Source organism: Elgaria multicarinata, chromosome 1 (assembly GCF_023053635.1).
Source record: "Elgaria multicarinata webbii isolate HBS135686 ecotype San Diego chromosome 1, rElgMul1.1.pri, whole genome shotgun sequence".
Classification (NCBI taxonomy): domain Eukaryota; kingdom Metazoa; phylum Chordata; class Lepidosauria; order Squamata; family Anguidae; genus Elgaria; species Elgaria multicarinata.
The window spans coordinates 38059993-38079013 of NC_086171.1; the positions used below are offsets into that span (position 1 = coordinate 38059993).

Sequence of the window (19021 nt, forward strand, 5' to 3'; positions counted from 1 at the left end):
TGCATGAGGAATTGCATGTGGTTCATGGGCCATATAAACTCAACCTTCCCAAAAGTCACAGCCAACAGACTTCTTCAACTCATCCAAGGCCAGTCTTCTGGACTAGTAGCCATTGACAGCCTTATCCTTCATAAATTTGTCTAATCCCATTTTAAAGTCATCCAGGTTGGTAGCTGTCACTACTTCTTGTGGTATCGAATTCCATAGTTTAACTATGTGCTGTGTGAAGTACTTCCGTTGGCAGATTCTGTGGGTTCTCAGAAGCCATTTGTCCCTCAAAGTCCCACTCTGTACCAAAAGCCACCTGAGACTTGGCCCTTCTCCACAACAGAGGAAGTCTCCTCAGAGCTGGGGTCGAGGTCCCGATGGATTCTGACAAACATATTTCACGCCTAGCAACAGCCCCAAGTCATTAGAATGACGCCCATAACAGAAGAAGCAACATTGCTACGCTGAGTGTTTTGTTTTCAGATCATAAAAAAATAAAACAGATTTACCTTATCAGATGGTAATTATCTGCAGTTGACAAACAGCCCTAGCATACTTGGCACATCCCTACACTAGACAATAACTGGCTCCAATTCTAATATTTTATTGAAGCAACAGGTCTAATTCAATTGTGTCTGAATTTTTCATTAAAAATATAAACTGCAATTTTTTAAAAAAAATCTCTGGCACTTACTAATCCAGGGAAGCCACTGAGTTTCAAGAGCAATGTCATTTTCTAACGTGGTGCTCCCATTTTTTTCCTGTCTGTAACTGCTTGAGAAGTTCTCATAATATGACTGGCAATGACAATTTAGCACATTAATGCTTAGACTTACCCATTTCAGGAGAAAGGTCAGTGTCACCCTTGATAGGATCCTGTGCAGCATTTCCCAATGGATTCCTGATCTTGCCATATCTATGCTGTGATTCAGGCATATGTACTGGCCCATGGACAAAACGGGGGTAGAATCTTTTGGGAAATGGCTTCTGAGGTTCAAGCCCCTTGATGGGCACATTCTTGAAAGATTGGGTCTCTTCGCTGAAATTGAAATAAATAAAGAGCAGAAGCGTCCAGGTCACAGATGTGAAGAGACAGCCATAGCAGAAATAGCGGAGTGTGACACTTCCCATTGTAATCCTAGCATTGTTGTTGGCACATTTTCAATCCCCTAAAAGAAAACCAAAGAAAAAAGTGTAAGATTTCTAATTACAAAACACTCCTGGCTATTAGTTCCTAAAAGCTGATCTCTCAAAAAACTTCCGGTTCCACATTAATTCCATATTGCAATAATTGTGTATGAGAATGAGACAATCCTTGATCCTATACAACCAAAGAAAAACATACATCAGATGGTCAATGCCCCTAGTTACCACTGTATTGATATCCTTAAAAACCACAATGGTAAGGATCATCACTGAATACAGAGATACCTTTAAGTAAAGCATTAATAGCATTTTTACATAACATAGTTACAGAGTTTTCTACAAAGGATGCATAATGAAATTTGCCCCACATAACAAGATTACATTCTCATTTGCCAGATGAGCTTCTCAATACATGCCTCTATTTGGTCTGATATATGTTGGCTTCCTGGAAACTGTGGTTTGTAAGCTGATAAGCAGGAACTCAGGCATTAATCCCCCCCCCCCAAAAAAAACCTTTACCCAAGGTTTTCAGAACTGGTTCAGACTACCTTTTTAAACCAACAAGCTACTTGCAAGTCTAACAGCTAGAAAGCACTGTTCTCCTAAAAAAAATATTCTACCTGTTATCTCATGCTGGTCCTCAGCATTTGGATCAAACAGCATGAGACACAGAGAAAGAATGCCACAAATACCTTGGTAAGCAGGTGAAGTTCTAGTTCAATGATTACTGGAAAGCTCAGTTTGTGAGGCATTAAAGGCTAGAAAGATTAAGCTGAAAAGTTTAAACATCTACAAGTAATTACTTAAAATATTTGCAGCATAGGTCAATAACTAATTTTTAACAGGAGCTGTAGTTTGAACTGAGGAAAGGCTGAAAATCCAGCAACATTAACTCTGCATCAATTCATCCCACAGGAGCCAAGACACAGTCAAAGGACCTCTCACTTCCTTTTTTTCAGTGGAAATGTGGAACCTTGCCAGCAGCAACATTCTAGTTCTGTCTTTCTCCCTCTACAATCCACAACATGCCCCCCCCCCAAATCAAAAGCAGTATCTTCCCCATCAGAATTCCAAGAGAAGGTCCTGTCTTGACTCTTGCATTATCACCAAACACACTTGTGAAGTCGACAGTGCCAAGAGAAGGGTCTCCTCAAACCCAGGCAGGCTCATATTGGAGAAGGTGGTCTTTCAGGTAATTCAGTTCTCCTTGTTCCAAGTTTGTTGCCTATTCCTTAACTTTTCAAAATATATTTTCTCAAAAACTATTAAGGTATAGTGAACAAATCCAACAGTCCCTCAACAGGAGCCACATACTTTTTTATTTCTTTAGGCTGAACTTACATTTATAACCTCCAAGTTAGATTATTGCAATGCACTCTACGTAGGGCTGCCTTTGAAGACGGTTCGGAAGCTGCAGCTCATGCAAAAAGCAGCGGCTAGATTGATTTCGGGAACTAGAAGGTTTGACCATATAACACCTGCTCTGGTCCGCTTGCACTGGCTGCCTATATGTTTCCAAGCCCAATTCAAGGTGCTGGTTTTGACCTATAAAGCCTTACAAGGCTTGGGACCACAATACCTGACGGAACGCCTCTCCTGACGTGAATATACCCGGTCACTACGTTCAACATCTAAGGTCCTCCTCCGGGTGCCTACTCCGAGAGAGGCTCGTAGTGTGGCAACGAGGGGCAGGGCCTTTTCGGTGGTGGTCCCCAGACTGTGGAATGATCTCCCTGACGAGGCTCGCCTGGCGCCAACGCTGCTATCTTTCTGGCGCCAGTTTAAGACTTTCCTCTTTGCCCAGGCATATGGCAGCACATCTTAATCACGCACATGTTTAGTTTTTTAACAGTTTTTAATGCTTTATGTGTGTATGTTCTGTGTTTTAAAATTTAAAATTTTGTATACTTGTTTTTATCTCAATTTTAGAATTTCTGTAAACCGCCCAGAGAGCTCTGGCTATGGGGGTGGTATATAAGTGTAATAAATAAATAAATAAATAAATTTTCTTCAGAAAAAGTGTAGAGGATGCTACCACAGAAAACTAAACATACTAGAGTCGTGTTTGGACATCTCTTCAGTCCACAATGGCTTAAACTAACCTGCTGTAGAGGTTATTTTAGACAAATTATAAGGAATGCCAACAGGCACACAACTGCATAACAGTTTTAACAATTAAATCAGACAGTAATAGTATAAAGAGTCAAAATAATGACTTCTATTTTATATAATTATATCAATTAGAACAATTTAAACATACAAATTTGTAAAGATGACAAAACATAAAGCAAATAGTTGCTTTTTTATGATACCTTAACAATAAATTTATAACAACAGACTGAATATTATTGATGTACTAAATTATTAATTATTATAACAGGATTCCGGTTATCTTTCCCGTTTCGTCATTTCAGACTTCCTCGGACGTACACTCTTTCAAGTCGCTGCAATTAAATTATATGCATTTTTGTTTGCATAATTAATTCTGCTTATCATGGACATGCAGCATTCTCAGTTCCAGTTGCAGAATTTTGGATAATAATTTTAGGAACACAGCATTTCTCTGCTGTGATTCTTGTACAGGCTGTTACAATTCTTTTTAAAGGGGGGTCACTGCAGGATTAAGTAGTTTTCCATTTTTTATGTAAGCTGGTTTTGGTATAGGAAAAGCAGCATATAAAATTAAAGAGATTAAGAGTGAACTTCTGTGCATACATACACAGGAGTAAGCCCTACCGAACAGAGGACCTTACTTCCAAGTAAGCATGGATAGAACTGTGCCACACAGCATGAAAATTCCAATAGTGACATGCTAAAAAGGTCCAGCATACTGACAACCACTTTATGTATCCAGACTATTTACAGAAGACAACATTTCCCTTTCAAATGCTTATACCTTTTTCCCAACAAATTAACAAACTCTTAGTCAAACACCTGTACAAAGGTGGCTATAATGGTGCTATATAAATAAATAAATAAATAAATAAATAATACAAATATATCATGGTGTGATTTAGTTCCTCTTTTAAACAGAAAAGAGTTAAGATCTCAGTTATCAGCTGCTAGGCATCTGTCTCCCAACAGCAGCATCTTACTACACTGAGAGGGGCAAGGCCAACTTCATAGAAGCAAGGAATCCAATAAATTGATTTTAAAAGTTTATGTCTTTTTACTGAGTTTCTGCAACATTTGTGAAGTGAGTTGTAAAGCAACCCTGCACATACACACATCTTAGCTGGATAATCTTAAGACAGGTTGCAAAACGAAATGAACAAAATAAGTACTGACCTTTAGCAAAGTGCACAATAGCTAAGAAGAACAAGTTTATGTGGTAAAAGCATTCTGCTGTAGTTACAGAATAATCCAATGCCGTCTCCCTTCTCTGTGAACAACATAGGAAACTTGTAATTTAACACTCAGCTGTTAAATAGTGGCAGCAATCCTGACAGAGGATAGTATGTTAACAGCAGATCAAAGGACTTCTAAGCATAAGTTATTTGCATGATACTTTAGGAAAAATATATAACAACTCTTTGGTTGTATGTTCTAATTATACAAATTTCTAGGGTATGACCATCACTATTGACATAGCAGATGGTTAAGCAAGCTAGTCAAAATAAGAAACTAAGATTTAATGCTGATCTCTGTAAAATTGATGTACTTCCTTTCACTCCTCCCTATTTTGTTACAGCTTCAACATTTTCTCTGCTTTGAAGTGTATTTTGCAAACATGACTACACCTTGTAAAGTATTTGTAAATCCAGTATACTTCCTGACTGGGTTTGGATGAAATATCATGGCTCGTCATGGGTTATTTAACACACACAAAAGCCATGGGGCCCACAGGCGTCATGTCATGAGAACCCAGTGGGCATGGGTTATGCATGAGTTAAACAACCCCTATATAACCCTAAAGCAGACTAGGAGGTATGTTAAAGCAGACCCCCATATAACCCTTGCATAATCCATGCTTGCCAGGTTCGCACAACATGACAGATTCTGAGCAGGGGTTGGATATTCAAAATAGCAGCCATAAGCCTCACAGCCTCACCATGGATCAAATAGTGAGCTGCTGTATTATGAGGACAGACCCCTGCTTGATAAATTGCTCTAATCCTATATTGAACTTTATATTGAACTTATTGTTCAAGTACAGCTGGAGCTCCCTAATATCTCCTCCCTCCTCTAAGTTGCTCAAGAAAAATTAAGGAAAGCCATATCTGTGGTATGCTTAGACCATATCAGTTACACTGCACTATTTAGAAACAACACAGTTTCAGGCATCTCTGTCTTGTATTATCAGGTACCTGCCATCTGATATCTGAAATTCAAACTCAGGTTTGTTCAAAACTGACCAATCCACTAAGATAAGCAGCAAGGTAACATTCAATAGCATTGGCAGTATAATGCAAAATGACCACTGCCATTCAGCATAAGAAGATGAAAATCCAGCAGAGTTATTTTTAACCTTTCCCCATTGAACAGATCGTATTTAATATTATACTCATTGCTATTATATTCAAATGAGTTTACACCCTCACTATATAAGAAAACTAGACTCTCGTACAATGATTTTGTTTTCTGAGAGCCTGAACTTCTACTTTTAAGGTATCTAGAACTCAAGAATTACAAGAGAAATTTGAAAACACTGGTAGTCATCACTGAACACACAACACTGCAGTAGACAATCAAGACAGACTTGCACAAGCTTACTAATAAACAGGAAATACAACTTCTGTGTCCAACAGCTTTTATGGCTTGAAGTTTGGGCCATGTATACTGTGCACAAAATAAGAAGAGCATGCCAAGCTCGGTGCCAACAGACACAGTATCTTATAAGTTCATTTAATTAATCAAATTTAGAAAATTTGCATAATCATTCTTTCTAATACCATACTTTGTGTTCCTGTGCCTACCTGCTGAGCACCTAAATTGGACAAGAGAGAGAGTAACAATCAGGATGTTCACTTGTTTTCAGAATTTAGAAGAGGAAAAATAGTGTTGTTGTTTCAAAATTCCTAATAATCCTGATGAGGACTTACTATAGTTATTGCCCTCCAAGAGGCAAGGAATATTGAGTTTGTTATGGGGAGACGGGAGGGAAGTGGGAGAATGGTGGGAAAATTGACATGATTTGAGTCCCTAACATGATTTAAGTTTCAGTAACCTGGGAAGAGGTACAGTTGGGGAATATGTATTCCTCAGCCCTAATCTCTCTGCCCAGTGAATACAATAAACTTTTAAGGGCTCTGACCACTTTGAAGATAAGAGTCTGAAGGGACTGAGTAGCACAGATTGAAAAGCACCTTGTTCCATCCTAATGAATCATAGCTCCAATGATCTGTGAAAGGGGCAAGGTCTTTAAATTTAAGGTCTGAAGTTGAGTGCCATGAGGCACACTTCCTCTGACCCCAATATGCCACCCAAACTTTCCGAAACACTCCGCTGTATCCTGCACTGCTCAGATTCAGTACTAGGTAAGCAGCTCATCTAACCCCCAAATTTCAACAGTCAGCGCTACAGATAAATAGCAGTAACACACTAGACTGCTGAGGTTCAGGACTAGATGAACTCAGCAGTTGTACATTATGTGGGCTATGTATATACAGACAGAGTTTTTGAAGCATTTCTCCATCCACACATGTGATTCCTCCAGCTTATACTTTTTCTATTTTGCTTCATTAGTTTAGTTTTTGATATATTTTTGTCCCTCTCCACAGCAATCCAAAGCTGTGAACCCCTGGCCACTACATTCACCACAAGTCAAAAATGCCTGTATAACAGTTTCTGGTCTACATTCATATCCTTAGAGGTTAGAATTTTCAAATGAAGATTGTGATCCTTTGGGAGCCAAGTTCTGTGTCCAGTAGCGACTTCCCACACATGCATAGTATAATAGCAGCTCCTTAGATACAAACCATCCTCCATATAGTCTTTCTTCCCTGTCACCCAAACAATTTTCATTGCACTATCCAACTCAATGTTTTGCAAAAAATAAATAAAAGAAATACCATTTGTGAGAAATATCTCACCCCAAAATTTCCTGAGAGCAAAAATTGAGTACAGCAGAGAGTTGTCTTTTAGAAAACAACTGCAAAATAAGTCCTGTTCTGACTGTGATGAAAATACTGTGTTTTCCATTCTAGTCAACACTTCAGCCCACAAAGTTTTAAGTGGTTATAATTTTCCTGAAACATTCACCAATTTTGCAGGCATGAGAATAAAAAAATTGTGGCTGTTTGAGGAAAACATTATCTCAATATTTCCTCCCTGGTGCAAATCAAATGGAAAGAAGCCTCATTACTAACCAATAAAAAGTCAAACAGCTCTATATCCAAAATAGCTATAATATGCTACAGTCTGATTACAAAATGACTCAATGAACCCAACAGCTCAAGTATATAGAAATTTCATAGCTGCTTTTTAAATTTTGGTATTAAGCATTCACTATTTCAGTGACAAAGCTAAACAAAGATTATGTTAATCACATATAACATATAATAATTCCACATTCTTCTGTGGAAGTCACTCCACACTACTATAAGAAAACATGTTTTGCCATATGAGTACACTGCATAAAGACCCATGCAATCATGAAGACCCATACTCTGTGGCATGTACGACATTACACATTTATTTTGAGTGGCAAAACGTTTTAGCAGGTACAGCAAGGATTCATACTAAAAATGTGACAAAGCTATAATTTGTGTAAGAAATAAAGCTGAACTGAACAGATGCATACAACAACCTGATGATATACACGTAGAAGCGCTTTGTCTTGACTGATAGGCTTCACTGGATCTTATTTCCAAGTGTGGATAGGACCAGTTAAAAGCTATAGGCTATTTTGGAAGGGGAAAACAGGCTCCCTTCTTTAGTCTTAAAATAAGAACAGCCATCAAGGTTTCCAGAAAATGAGGGAGCTCTTAGCTTGAACAAATGATGAGGCTATTACCCAGGCCAGGATAGCCATCTGAATTCTAAACACTTTTTTATGTAACCCATGGATGCTTGTTAGAATCCTAAAATTCTCCTCTTAAAAACAAAATGTCTAAATTCAGACAAATAACTCTAACAGCCATCAAGAAATAGCTTGAAAAACATGACAATATATATATAACGCAGACTATGCTTTCTAGACTAACAACTTCTTAGCTAATTCGTAAGAATTTTATGATTTCTTGAATGATTTTCCAAGTCTAGAACTAGTAACAGAAATAGTTACTAGAACTAGTAATAAGAACTAGCTAGGAAGATTTGGACAGCAAAACTAGGGCTGCCTTACTTACCAACTTGCCTAATTTCCTGAAAGCTAAATATAGGGAACAAGGTGCATATGAAGATTTTATGTGAAACAGATATTGCATTTATGTCTCGCCTTTTTCCCTTCAAGGAACCCAAGACGGCATACATATTCTTCCTCATACATATTCCTCCATTCTTATCCTCACAACAACAACCTTTGAGGTAGATTGGGCTGAGAGTCTGTGACTGGTCCAAAGTCACCCAGTGAGCTTCCATGGCCAAATGGGACTAGAACCCAGATCTCTTGAGTTCCAGTCCAACGCTCTAACCAATACACCATATGGGAAACAACCCTGTAATACAAATTATCCTACTTTTGCCACTGCTAATATTCTAACAACTATATCCATTTTCATTTCTCTGGGTTGGAATATGTTTTCCATTGTGTTAACTAAGAATACTTATTTAACATTAGATTGGATTAATATTTTTCAGACTATTATCCCTAGCAAGTATGTAAAAGAATATGTCTACATCATTGAAATACATACATGTCTCAGTGTAAAACTGAGCTAGTATGTAGCAGCACAAAACTGAATAAGCCTCAACAACTTTAGTGGAAGAGAATTGCTCTGCTGAAATGGATGAGTGGTTGACAATGTATTGTGCACAGGTTTTGGGGTTCTTAAACTGGGTACCCTCTTATGAAAGAGAAGAGCAACTCACCTTTATTTTCTATTTAGCTCCTCACACAAAAAGCTAGAGCAAAGCTCCAGATCTAGTTCAAGCACAACAGTACAGTTGTTTTGAAATATATACTGGCTCACTGTAACATTGTGGTCTTCCACTATTATCATTGAGAAACACAGGAAAGGGTAAGCTTTCTGCTCTTTCCACATTTGAAAGTGCAAAATTTCTAAAGATCATAGAAAAGGCAATCAACAAAGTTTTAGGATTTACGATATTTGAATGAAATCAATCTTAACTTAAACCTCTGCATATAGTAGCCTTCAAATAACTTAAAGACTACACCTTTCCCATCCCATCTCCCCCCACCCCATCATTACTCAGAATTGTTCCAGCAACAGCTCCTTAGGAGAGAATGCACTTCCCCACTTCCATATCTCTCTCAAGCTGATGGAAATCAAGAGTCAAGGAAGGTGATGCTCCTTTGTTCTACCAAGGCTTGCGTGGCTCCCTTCCTTTACATCAGCTATGCCAGGTGTGACATATTCCAAATCCCAAGATAGACACACATCTACACAGCTTCCCCAGTCATTTCCTTTTCTCTGCCAGCACTGGCATTCGATTGCCCTGAGGCCAGTACAAACTGGGTGAAGTGGCAACTCAAGCCCATTTTGCTGCTGTGAAATCATACACTTTCTTAAAGACCTTCATCTTGGCTCCCAGTATTTATTTGAAATTCCAACTATGTTACTGAGGAAGCCAAAACATTTAGCAGAAGCCTTAAACTAATCTGTTTGCTAATTCATGTGTATGTGTAAGTGTAAAAAACCCCCCCAAAAAACATTTAAATAGTAGAATACAAAGATCTACCCAGATAAAAAGCACTGAAACCTCAACAGAAGTTGTAGTCAGTGAAAATGCCTGGAAGGCATTCACATACAAATTATCCACATGTACTACAATCCTGATTTTACCAATTTCATAGCACTTGGCATAACAACAGGTAGAGAAGCACAATAGTTTCAAAGCTGCAACTCAATAACTAGGAAAGAGTAAACTACCTATGTGCAGGAAGTCTTATGTTCCCACCTCCCCCAAAGCCTGTCATCCACTAGTGGGATCACATGTGCACTCAACAAGAAAAGAAACAGAATAAAACTGCAAGTCACAACATGGAAGATTTTAAGACAAAACACACACACACACACACACACACAAGAGTAAAGGGATCATCCTGTGGGGAAAATCCTTAAGTGAAGCTGCTTTGCATACCTCAAGCTTTTTTTAAACCACTTCCACATCTGTCTAAGAATATAACTGTTATGTATTTAAAAGACCTTCAAAATGTTCATGCAAAATATTCATCATAGCATTTTACAAGGAGTGCACAATTTTATTTCTAGTTAGTATTAATGCTATACAATCTCAGTAACAAAGAAATAGTCTCTGACAGCTTTTAGAATGTTTAGACTAAATGCTAGTTTCTGTACCATATTTTCCCACATCAGCCCTGTGATTTCCCCTGTTCTATTCCCTGCTTCAATAATCAGTATTTAATCAACATGCAACTAAACTGAACCCTGCCAGAAGATTAGACTTTGTAGGCTTTAGTTGGATTATTCCAGCAATCAGAGCATGAAGAGTGGCTCTCCTTTCCATATCCTGTTTTATCCATCTTTCCTGAAATGCCCTATATACACTCCATTCCACAACAATATTGTTTTCATTATAGCCTCTGATTGCAAGTATGCAATGATCACTACTCAGATAATAAAAAGGCAATTCCTGTACAGCATACCATCACTGGCAGCACTGCTGCATGTAAACAGACATGTAGGTTAGGTCTTTACTAGCCTACCCATTTACAAATTTGTTTGACACAAAGGCAACTGCAACATTAAGGAAACAAACTCAAGTTTTCACATTCACAGTTCATATTTTCATCACCTACCAATTTTCCTCAGGTTAACTGTGATAAATAGCACTTAGTATGACTGCTGTTTAACCAAGTCACAGCATTAATCGAATCAAAGAATAGCAGAGTTGGAAGGGGCCTACAAGGCCATCGAGTCCATGAAATAAATTCTTGTGCAAGATAAAGCAATTCCAAGTCCCACAACACCTTGTCCCATGGAAAATGAAAGGATTATTGAAGCAAACAAATCTAAATCATGTGGTACTTTAAGAATGGGTGCTATTCGCTGTTTTTTACAATACCATTACTGACTTCGAGCCAATACAATTTAGAAGTTAGAGTATTTTGTAGCAGGTATAATGTTATGGCAATTTTATAACCTTTTCACTGTGATTTAAGCTTGAACTTTGCACAAGAGAAAGATGGCTAAGGTTGTAGTGCTTTTCACACCTATGAAGGAGAATGTCTCAGTGAACTCAATTGGACTTACTTATGAGTAGACATACATAGGATTGTATTGCATATGACCATTTGGATCAATTAACTGAATAATTTTCTGTAGATACTAAAAGCAAAGAAACGTGTACTAGCCCTAATGCTGCACAAAAGCCTTGTAACTAAGGGTCAGAGAGCTTGCTAGTAAAGAATATCTTAAAGAGTGACATGGAGTTTTAAAACATTAGAATTTATTTCAGATACTTATACTTTAAAAAAAAATCACTGTAACATACTTTTTCTATGTAAACAGGGATGAAATTCTGATTAGAACCTGCACATATATGAATAGAGCTTGTACCTGGCACTCACTTCCACCCTACCACATCCACAGTAGGGGATCTAAACTTAATGGCTGTAATTTGTGGTGATATGTTGTGCTATCAATTTTACTGTACACAGTAATTGCTTCCCATTCACACCAGTTTTTCGTTTTTCACAGCTCATGTTAGGAATGATTATTTCATTTTCCACTCTCTGTTATGATCAGTGAACATACTATATTCAATAGGAACACTTATTCAGAGGTTCAACTAGTCTTACTCCCTAGGAAGTGTGTTTAGGAGTGCAGCTTTACATCAGCTGTTCATTAAATCAATCCATAACGTGCACATAAAACCTACACAGGCTGCAATGTTCAACTGATTTCTCTTCCATCTTCAGACCTGCACTGAAAGATAGCACCAAAAAGCATTTCAAAGGTGCCTTTTTAGCATCCTGTGGGGAAACCATGTTACTCTTTGACTTCATAAATTGTAAGCAGCTCCAGATTTGGAATATCTAGCATCCTATAAAGGAGAGGGTGGAAGGAACAAAAGGAAAAGCCCACACTACTATATACCAATCTTTAACCAGCTATTGCAGAGCATCAAGTGTGCACTTCTTAGCACTGCGGCAGCAGGATGAAGGATGGCATGGGGATGGATGTGGAGATGGAGAGAGAACTTAATTGGGGGGGGGGGAATGCTTATTTTACTCACTTGACATAGCTCTTAAATGACAACAACTGGTGCCTGTTGCCCAGCAGACCCACACACATACACAGAGGACGAATGAATTCTCCTGTCTCCCATTATTATCACCCACCCACCCACAAAATTTAGATTCTAAGTTCCTTATGACAGAAGTTTGTCCTTTCGTCTTCCTCCTCTTCTTGGTATTGGTTATTTTACGTTACGTTACTTATTCCACAATCCTATACCTATGTCTACTCAGAGGGAAGTCGCATTGCGTTCAATGCGCTTTTAATTCCAGGTATGTGGGTACAGGGCTTACGGTACCCTGCAAAGCGCTGCGTAAATGGATGTCGCAAAAACAACAGCAGCGACCGAAACGAGGAGGGAGGGAGGAAGGAAGGAAGGAAGGAAGCAGCAGCAGCAGCAGAGTCCCTGTCTGAGTTTGCAGAGAGCGTGACACTGACGGGGGAAGCTGGAGGCAAGAGAAGCGACGCGGGGCGGGTCTCCCGCTGTGCCCCTCCGCCAGGCCTGACAGCGGCGGGGGCTGCGCCGTCGCAGGGCCCGCCCTACCATTCGGCAACGTGATTTGGGATGTCACGGAAGGGCTTCATGCGGTTAGCGCCCGGATCTATTACCGTGGTGTCGTTACTCCCAGGGAGAGGCGGTTGCGGGATGGTCTTCTTCTTCCTCAGGCGCCAAAATAACGTGGACCGTGCCGGGCACCTTGGAGTGATTTGGATGCAGGAGTTGTGAGGGGGCGAGGGAGAGGGGGGGGGAGACTGCTCTTCCGCCTCAGGCAGCCAATTATCTTGGGCCGGCCCTGCACATCACCCCCCCCACACACACACAATCACTACCCCTCAGGAGAGGCTGCGGTCGAGCCCCCCATTGCTCGCTATTATCCGCCGCCTCCGAACTCACCCGCGTTGCTGCGCTCGTAGGAGGCGACCGGAGGATGGCGGGGCTCAGGAGCCGCACGGGGCAGACTCATCCTTCGCACCTGGAGGAGGAGGAGGAGGCGGCGGCGACGCGACAGCGGCTGCGTGAGGGAGGTGTGTTGGGGGAAGAGGCGGCGGCGGCGGCACGAGCCACCAACCGTCAAATCGTCCAGGGCAAAGCAGGGCTGGGGGAAGGGGAGCGTGTAAAAAACCGCCCGGTCGCGAGCCACATCGCCGCGGCCCTTGAGTGGGCGCGACGGGCCACGTGACGCCTTGCTCGCGCTCCTCCTCGTATGCGTGCACGTAATGCGTGCCGCCATGACACCAGAGGCATGGTTCTTGCCGTGGGGACGGAGAGATGAGGAGTGGGGAGGGGGAGGCGTAAAGCCCCTCAACAGCAAAGTAGCAACGCGGCTTTGGGTCCCTGCTATGGATGCAGTGTGTCTGAATTTTAAATATGTAAGAAAGATAGATACACTAACGACAGAGTAATTTCAAACTATATTTAGAACTAAACGTTTCAGCTTCAACTCTCATAAGTAGCTTTGATTTAAAAATAAATAAAATGTGTTTATTTAATTTCTATACAGCCCAACAAACGAAGCTCTCTGGGCGGTTCACCATTTTTTTCTTAACACCGCAGCTACTGATGACTTCGGAAGCCGAAATGTTTAGCTCTAAATATAGTTTGAAATTACTCTGTTGTTAGTCTTACCTATCTTTCATATATGCACACACTTTCCAGTGAAGACCACTTTTGCGTTCACACGCTCAAACTCACTGTTAGGCTGTGCTGGGACAGGCAGAAAATCTGAAAGGGACCACACCAGGCTTTTGATTTCAGCCTGGGATGGTCAAAGGAACTTGTTTTCTGGATATGATCTCCAGGCCCTCTTCGAATATGTGGTAATATAAAAGAAGAGACTCCCAAATACTTATGAAAGCAAAGAAAATCCTCTCTGAAAATCTGGTCCCAGCACTTTGAGGGACCTCGTTCTGATAAACTCCTCTGCTTGCTGATGCATTCATTCATTATATTTATATACCACCCAATAGCCAAACCTCTCTGGACAGTTCAGAGCATATAAAGCATAATATAAAACCTTCAATCTTCAAAAAAAAATTAAAAACAAGTTAAAAACAACAATAAAACAATTAGGGCCTGAAAAAGACTGAAACTCCCCATCATATGCTGTCAAATGTCTGGGATCAGAGGAAAGTCTTAATCTGACGCTCAAAGGATGACAATGCTGGTGTCATGTGGGCCTCACTGGGGAGAGCATTCCACAATCGGGGCCACCACTGAGAAGGCCCTCTCCCTGGTTGCCATCCTCCAAACCTCCCTTAGAGGATGCCCTCAAAGTGTACAGGTAGATTCATACCAGGATAAGCGCTCCAAAATATTACTACAATATTTTGTCATGCTGTTTTGATATTTCTTGATAATTTGCAGCTCTGTACCTAAACCTCTGTATTTATCTATGCATACCCAGGTCTTCAGACCAGACTTTGCTCTGCAGTTGACCGTGTGGCCAAGCAATCTGTACGAACTGCTCCCCGTTAGCATGAGGTTCCTCTGCACTATACCATCCTTGCTGTCTTCTGGTACACTCCCCACATGACAAGTTAAGTGCTAAAACATAATCCAATCTGCTGCAGTGGTCAGAGCAAGGTTGTGGAGAACTGGGCTCAAATCGTTAGTCATGAAGATCACTAAATGATTCTGGGCAGTCACGGCCTCTCAACTTCTGGGAGGGAATTCAGCTCCATGGTAAAGCACACATTTTACATGCAGTCACCCCCGCTGCCAGTCACTGAAGACAATTCTGAGATAGGTGGACCAATGATCTGAGTCAGTGTGAAGCACTTTGGATGGATAGCTACTTTAGACCTCTTACTGGTTCTGAGTGAAATGCAGAACGGATTCATCGCCCTACTGACACTGGAGCCAGCAGCCTCCACTGCAGCTTACAACAAGCGCAAAACACTGACACCAGTGAAGAAAGCAGAGGAGCGGTTCAAGTAGGCAGAACTCAGTGAAAATGTCAGGCTAGGAGAGAAAGGTTTTTAATGTAATTTCCCCTACTTATAAACATTTGCCCCTCTTTTTCATGGCCCTGCAGGTTCCTTGTTCAACTCAACCACCTGTAGAGTCCCAAGAAGACTCTTTAAGGGCGCAATCCTATGCACCAGTTGCTGGGGAACATAGGTGGGAGGGTGCTGTTGTACCATATCCTGCTTTGTTGGTCCCTGGCCGGTGGCTGGTTGGCCACTGGACTAGATGGACCCTTGGTCTGATCCAGCATCAGGGCACTTCTTAGGTTCTTATGTTTAGACAGAGAAAAGTTGTACAGCTCCCAGCATTTCCCAGCCAGCGCATTGGTTTGTGCCCTAATAGGATATAAGAACAGAGTTGCGTTCCAGCGTCATCTTTGTTCTTTGTTTGCTGTGTTCTGTTCACACATTCCAGGACACTGGTAGATTCACCACTCCACTGACTACCACCCTCCACTGCTTTTTTTTTGTCCTCAGTGAAAGCACTTCCAGAACAGTGACACACAGAGATAGACAGGAGTGGGACAATTCTTCTGAGAGTAGAGTGCTTCCAATTCCAATCAAGAAAAATGTGTCCCTGTGTTTCAAAAATAAATGTTGAGAATGTTGGCGTGGTGTGAGGGTGCTTGGTGACCTAGGTCCTTTCGGACAAAATAAGAATAAAACTAGAGCAGGAAAATCCTTGGGGTGGGAAAAAACCAAAACAATGAATGTCAGGCACAGTCTGTCTTGGGGTTAATTAGGTCATATAGTGATGCTGATAAAGTCTGCAGAATTAAACATTCCATAAGATTCCATAGCAGAAGGGCTGTTCTCAATGTGTTTTAATCAAGATTGATTTGACAGCTTTGCACCCACATTGAGTGCCACAGGGATCCTAATCTTGTTTCTTCAAAGGAATGCATGATTTTGATGCTCTTTTTTCCGTCAGTTTAGGAGCACATGTAATTCAAGAAACTCTATTAATGAATGGGAATCAAGAGCCATTTCCACTCCATAATCTTTTATACTTAACCTCATCCAGAGTTCCTAGCTGGGAAAGTATTTCAGTCTTTCTGTCTGGCACTTTTCAGCTTGGTGAGAATGTGCCAGATAATATATTTTAGTTGCTGAGAGGTACAAGTATCATCTGATAGCAGGAACCTTTTAAAAAGCAAACAATGGCAGAAAACTTACTATTAACTGTCTTTAATAACAGCAATATTCTCTCTGCTGGAAGCTGCTTTTGTTATTGCTGGACCACTTTCTTTGTACAAAAAAAAAAGCATTAATAACATTTATTCATAGGAATTTTTAATCCATCTTTCCTATTTTGGAGGTCGGTATTGCATATTTCAAAGCACAACCCGGCTTGAATAATAATAAAATGAACTAAAACCATTCAGTGTTGTCTTAACACATTCAAATCCATTCCATCAAAATTGTGCCCTCTAGCAGATCTGTGCATATGTATGAATAATATACATTCTTTATTTAATATATTTATGAGCCACCCTACAGTATTTCAATTCCCAGGATAGCTTACAAATAATCTTAAAACCATCGAAGCAATCATGAAATGATATTAAATCAAACAAACAAATAAACCTAAAAATGTAAAACAAATAAAACAGATGAAAACATAAAAAGCACAACAGAGGCAGGGTGAAAACCTATCCAGATGGCATGAAATCACATGGGGAAATAAAAAAGGGGTCGTCTGGCACCAAAAAGACAGTACAGTGGGTGCCAAATAGACCTCCCTGGGGAGAATATTCTAAAGTCAGGGTGCCACAACTGAAAAGGCCTTCTCTCAGGTCTCCATCAGGCTGGTTTCAGGGGGCACAGATTCTCACAGAACGATTACAGAAGATTAACTCAATGTACAGGAGAGAAGGCAGTCCTTAAAATACTTGGATCCCAAGTGATATATAACAAAAATGCAGGCAATTAAAGCAGTACATGAAAGCTAAAGGGTAAATCACTAAATTCACAATCAATACTTCTCCATAACCTTCCAGCAAACCACTTCATTCTTCTTCTTAAAGTGCCTTCGCGTATCGCAGGTTACCTATCATTACAGCTGTTTTTGACACCACTGCTCTAAATAATTGTATAGTGGTACAGGTATACCATTCCCTCAAGTTCTTTAACTATGATGTTTGTCTTCTTCCGACTGATATTTTCCCTTCGATTTTCCCTTATATAATAAGTTGGAGTATGGTGTATTTTTCTCCCCGGATAATATGACCAAGATATTGTAATATTCTTCTTTTGATGGTATTTATTAATTCTGTTTGCTTGCTTCCCCTGTATTGTTACAGTCCATGTTATCTTCAACATGCAAATAAATATAAATCCCAGCTTTAAAAAAATAAATATATTGGCTTTGCACTGCAAGGGGCTTTGGTGCTGTTGGTTAAGCTTTTATATAAACGTGATCCGCTGCTACTCTCCACACGTGGGTTCATGAGTGTTTCAAAGATGGGGGAAATAATTCTAAGACATGGGGGGGGGGGCTTCCTGGCAAGCTGTTGTCAATGTTATGATAAGGGTGCTGTGATGCCAGAAAATATCTAATATGACCTTCTTAGCAGAGACCTTATGAAGTCAAAGTTACAGAAAACTTTTGTGTCTGAAACTATCCGCCCAGCAAAGCAGTCAATTCTGGGCCCAATGAAATAAGCCTCCTTGGAGCAATTTAAAGATTTCCCCCTGCTCACCAAAATCACAAGACAACATTCAGGAACGAAATTATTGAGCTTTGAGAAGAGAGAAATCTTCTCTCTAGATTTATGATTGTAATGAGATCATCCAGCTATTGGCCTCCATGCATCATGGACCTCCAGAACCGCTATTTATAGACCTCCAAGAGGAAGTACGAGTTCTCAGCAATCTCAAGATCACTCTAGATGGAAATATGCTCTCCATCTCCTTACATATGACAACTCAAAAGTGAACCATGCCCAGACACACACAGCCCACACACAGATAGCTGTTTTCCTCCCCACTTGTACAGTTTTCCAATCAACAGAGCAGCTCACCTAGGTAATCTTGGTAGATATGGTGAAAGCTCTCAGAGAGGTCATACTATCGTAGACGGCTATTCTGTGCCTCACAAGACAAGAGAAGGGCTCTCTGCCATCAGGAAGACAACTTAGCTGTCAGCCTCAACTGCTTGACTTGTCCAGTTGCTTGTGGCCTACAAGAAGCAGGAAGAAACAAGTTAAATCAGCCATGAGCAAAATTTTCTGCTTGCTTATGGTACTGCTACTTTCTTATGTTTCTGGTGCAGAGACTATCTGGTAGAGGGATTGCTATTTGCCTAACCGTTGACTTAGGTGTTGCAGGATCAGATGTAATCTGGAGTAAAAAGAGTGAAAGCTCAGGCCATCTGCATGCATATGTTTGTGCAGCTATTCCCCCTGCCCTTTTCTTAGCTGTTCTTGTTTTTATATCTTCCAGCCCACATAAGATTTTGTTGGATGCTTCATGTGCCAAGCATGAAGTTTCTGAATTAGTATCGTCAAATTCCTGATTCTGAGAACTTTCTCCCATTCTGTATTGTAGGAATGGCGGACATGTGGTCCTCCAGATGTTGTTAGACTGCAGCTCCC

General features: G+C 40.4%; 1 protein-coding gene across 1 annotated transcript in view; it reads right to left on the reverse strand.

The window, feature by feature from the left end:
- GALNT11 (polypeptide N-acetylgalactosaminyltransferase 11) overlaps window positions 1–13461 on the reverse strand; it is a 40317-nt gene extending 26856 nt beyond the window's left edge. The window contains exons 1-2 of the mRNA XM_063126051.1: window positions 13354–13461; window positions 825–1157 (exon numbers count right to left, since the gene is read on the reverse strand). Coding sequence (XP_062982121.1) covers window positions 825–1119 — 295 coding nt within the window. The 5' untranslated portion in view covers window positions 1120–1157; window positions 13354–13461. The remainder of the gene's footprint in view (window positions 1–824; window positions 1158–13353) is intronic.
- Between the last annotated feature and the right edge of the window lie 5560 nt (window positions 13462–19021).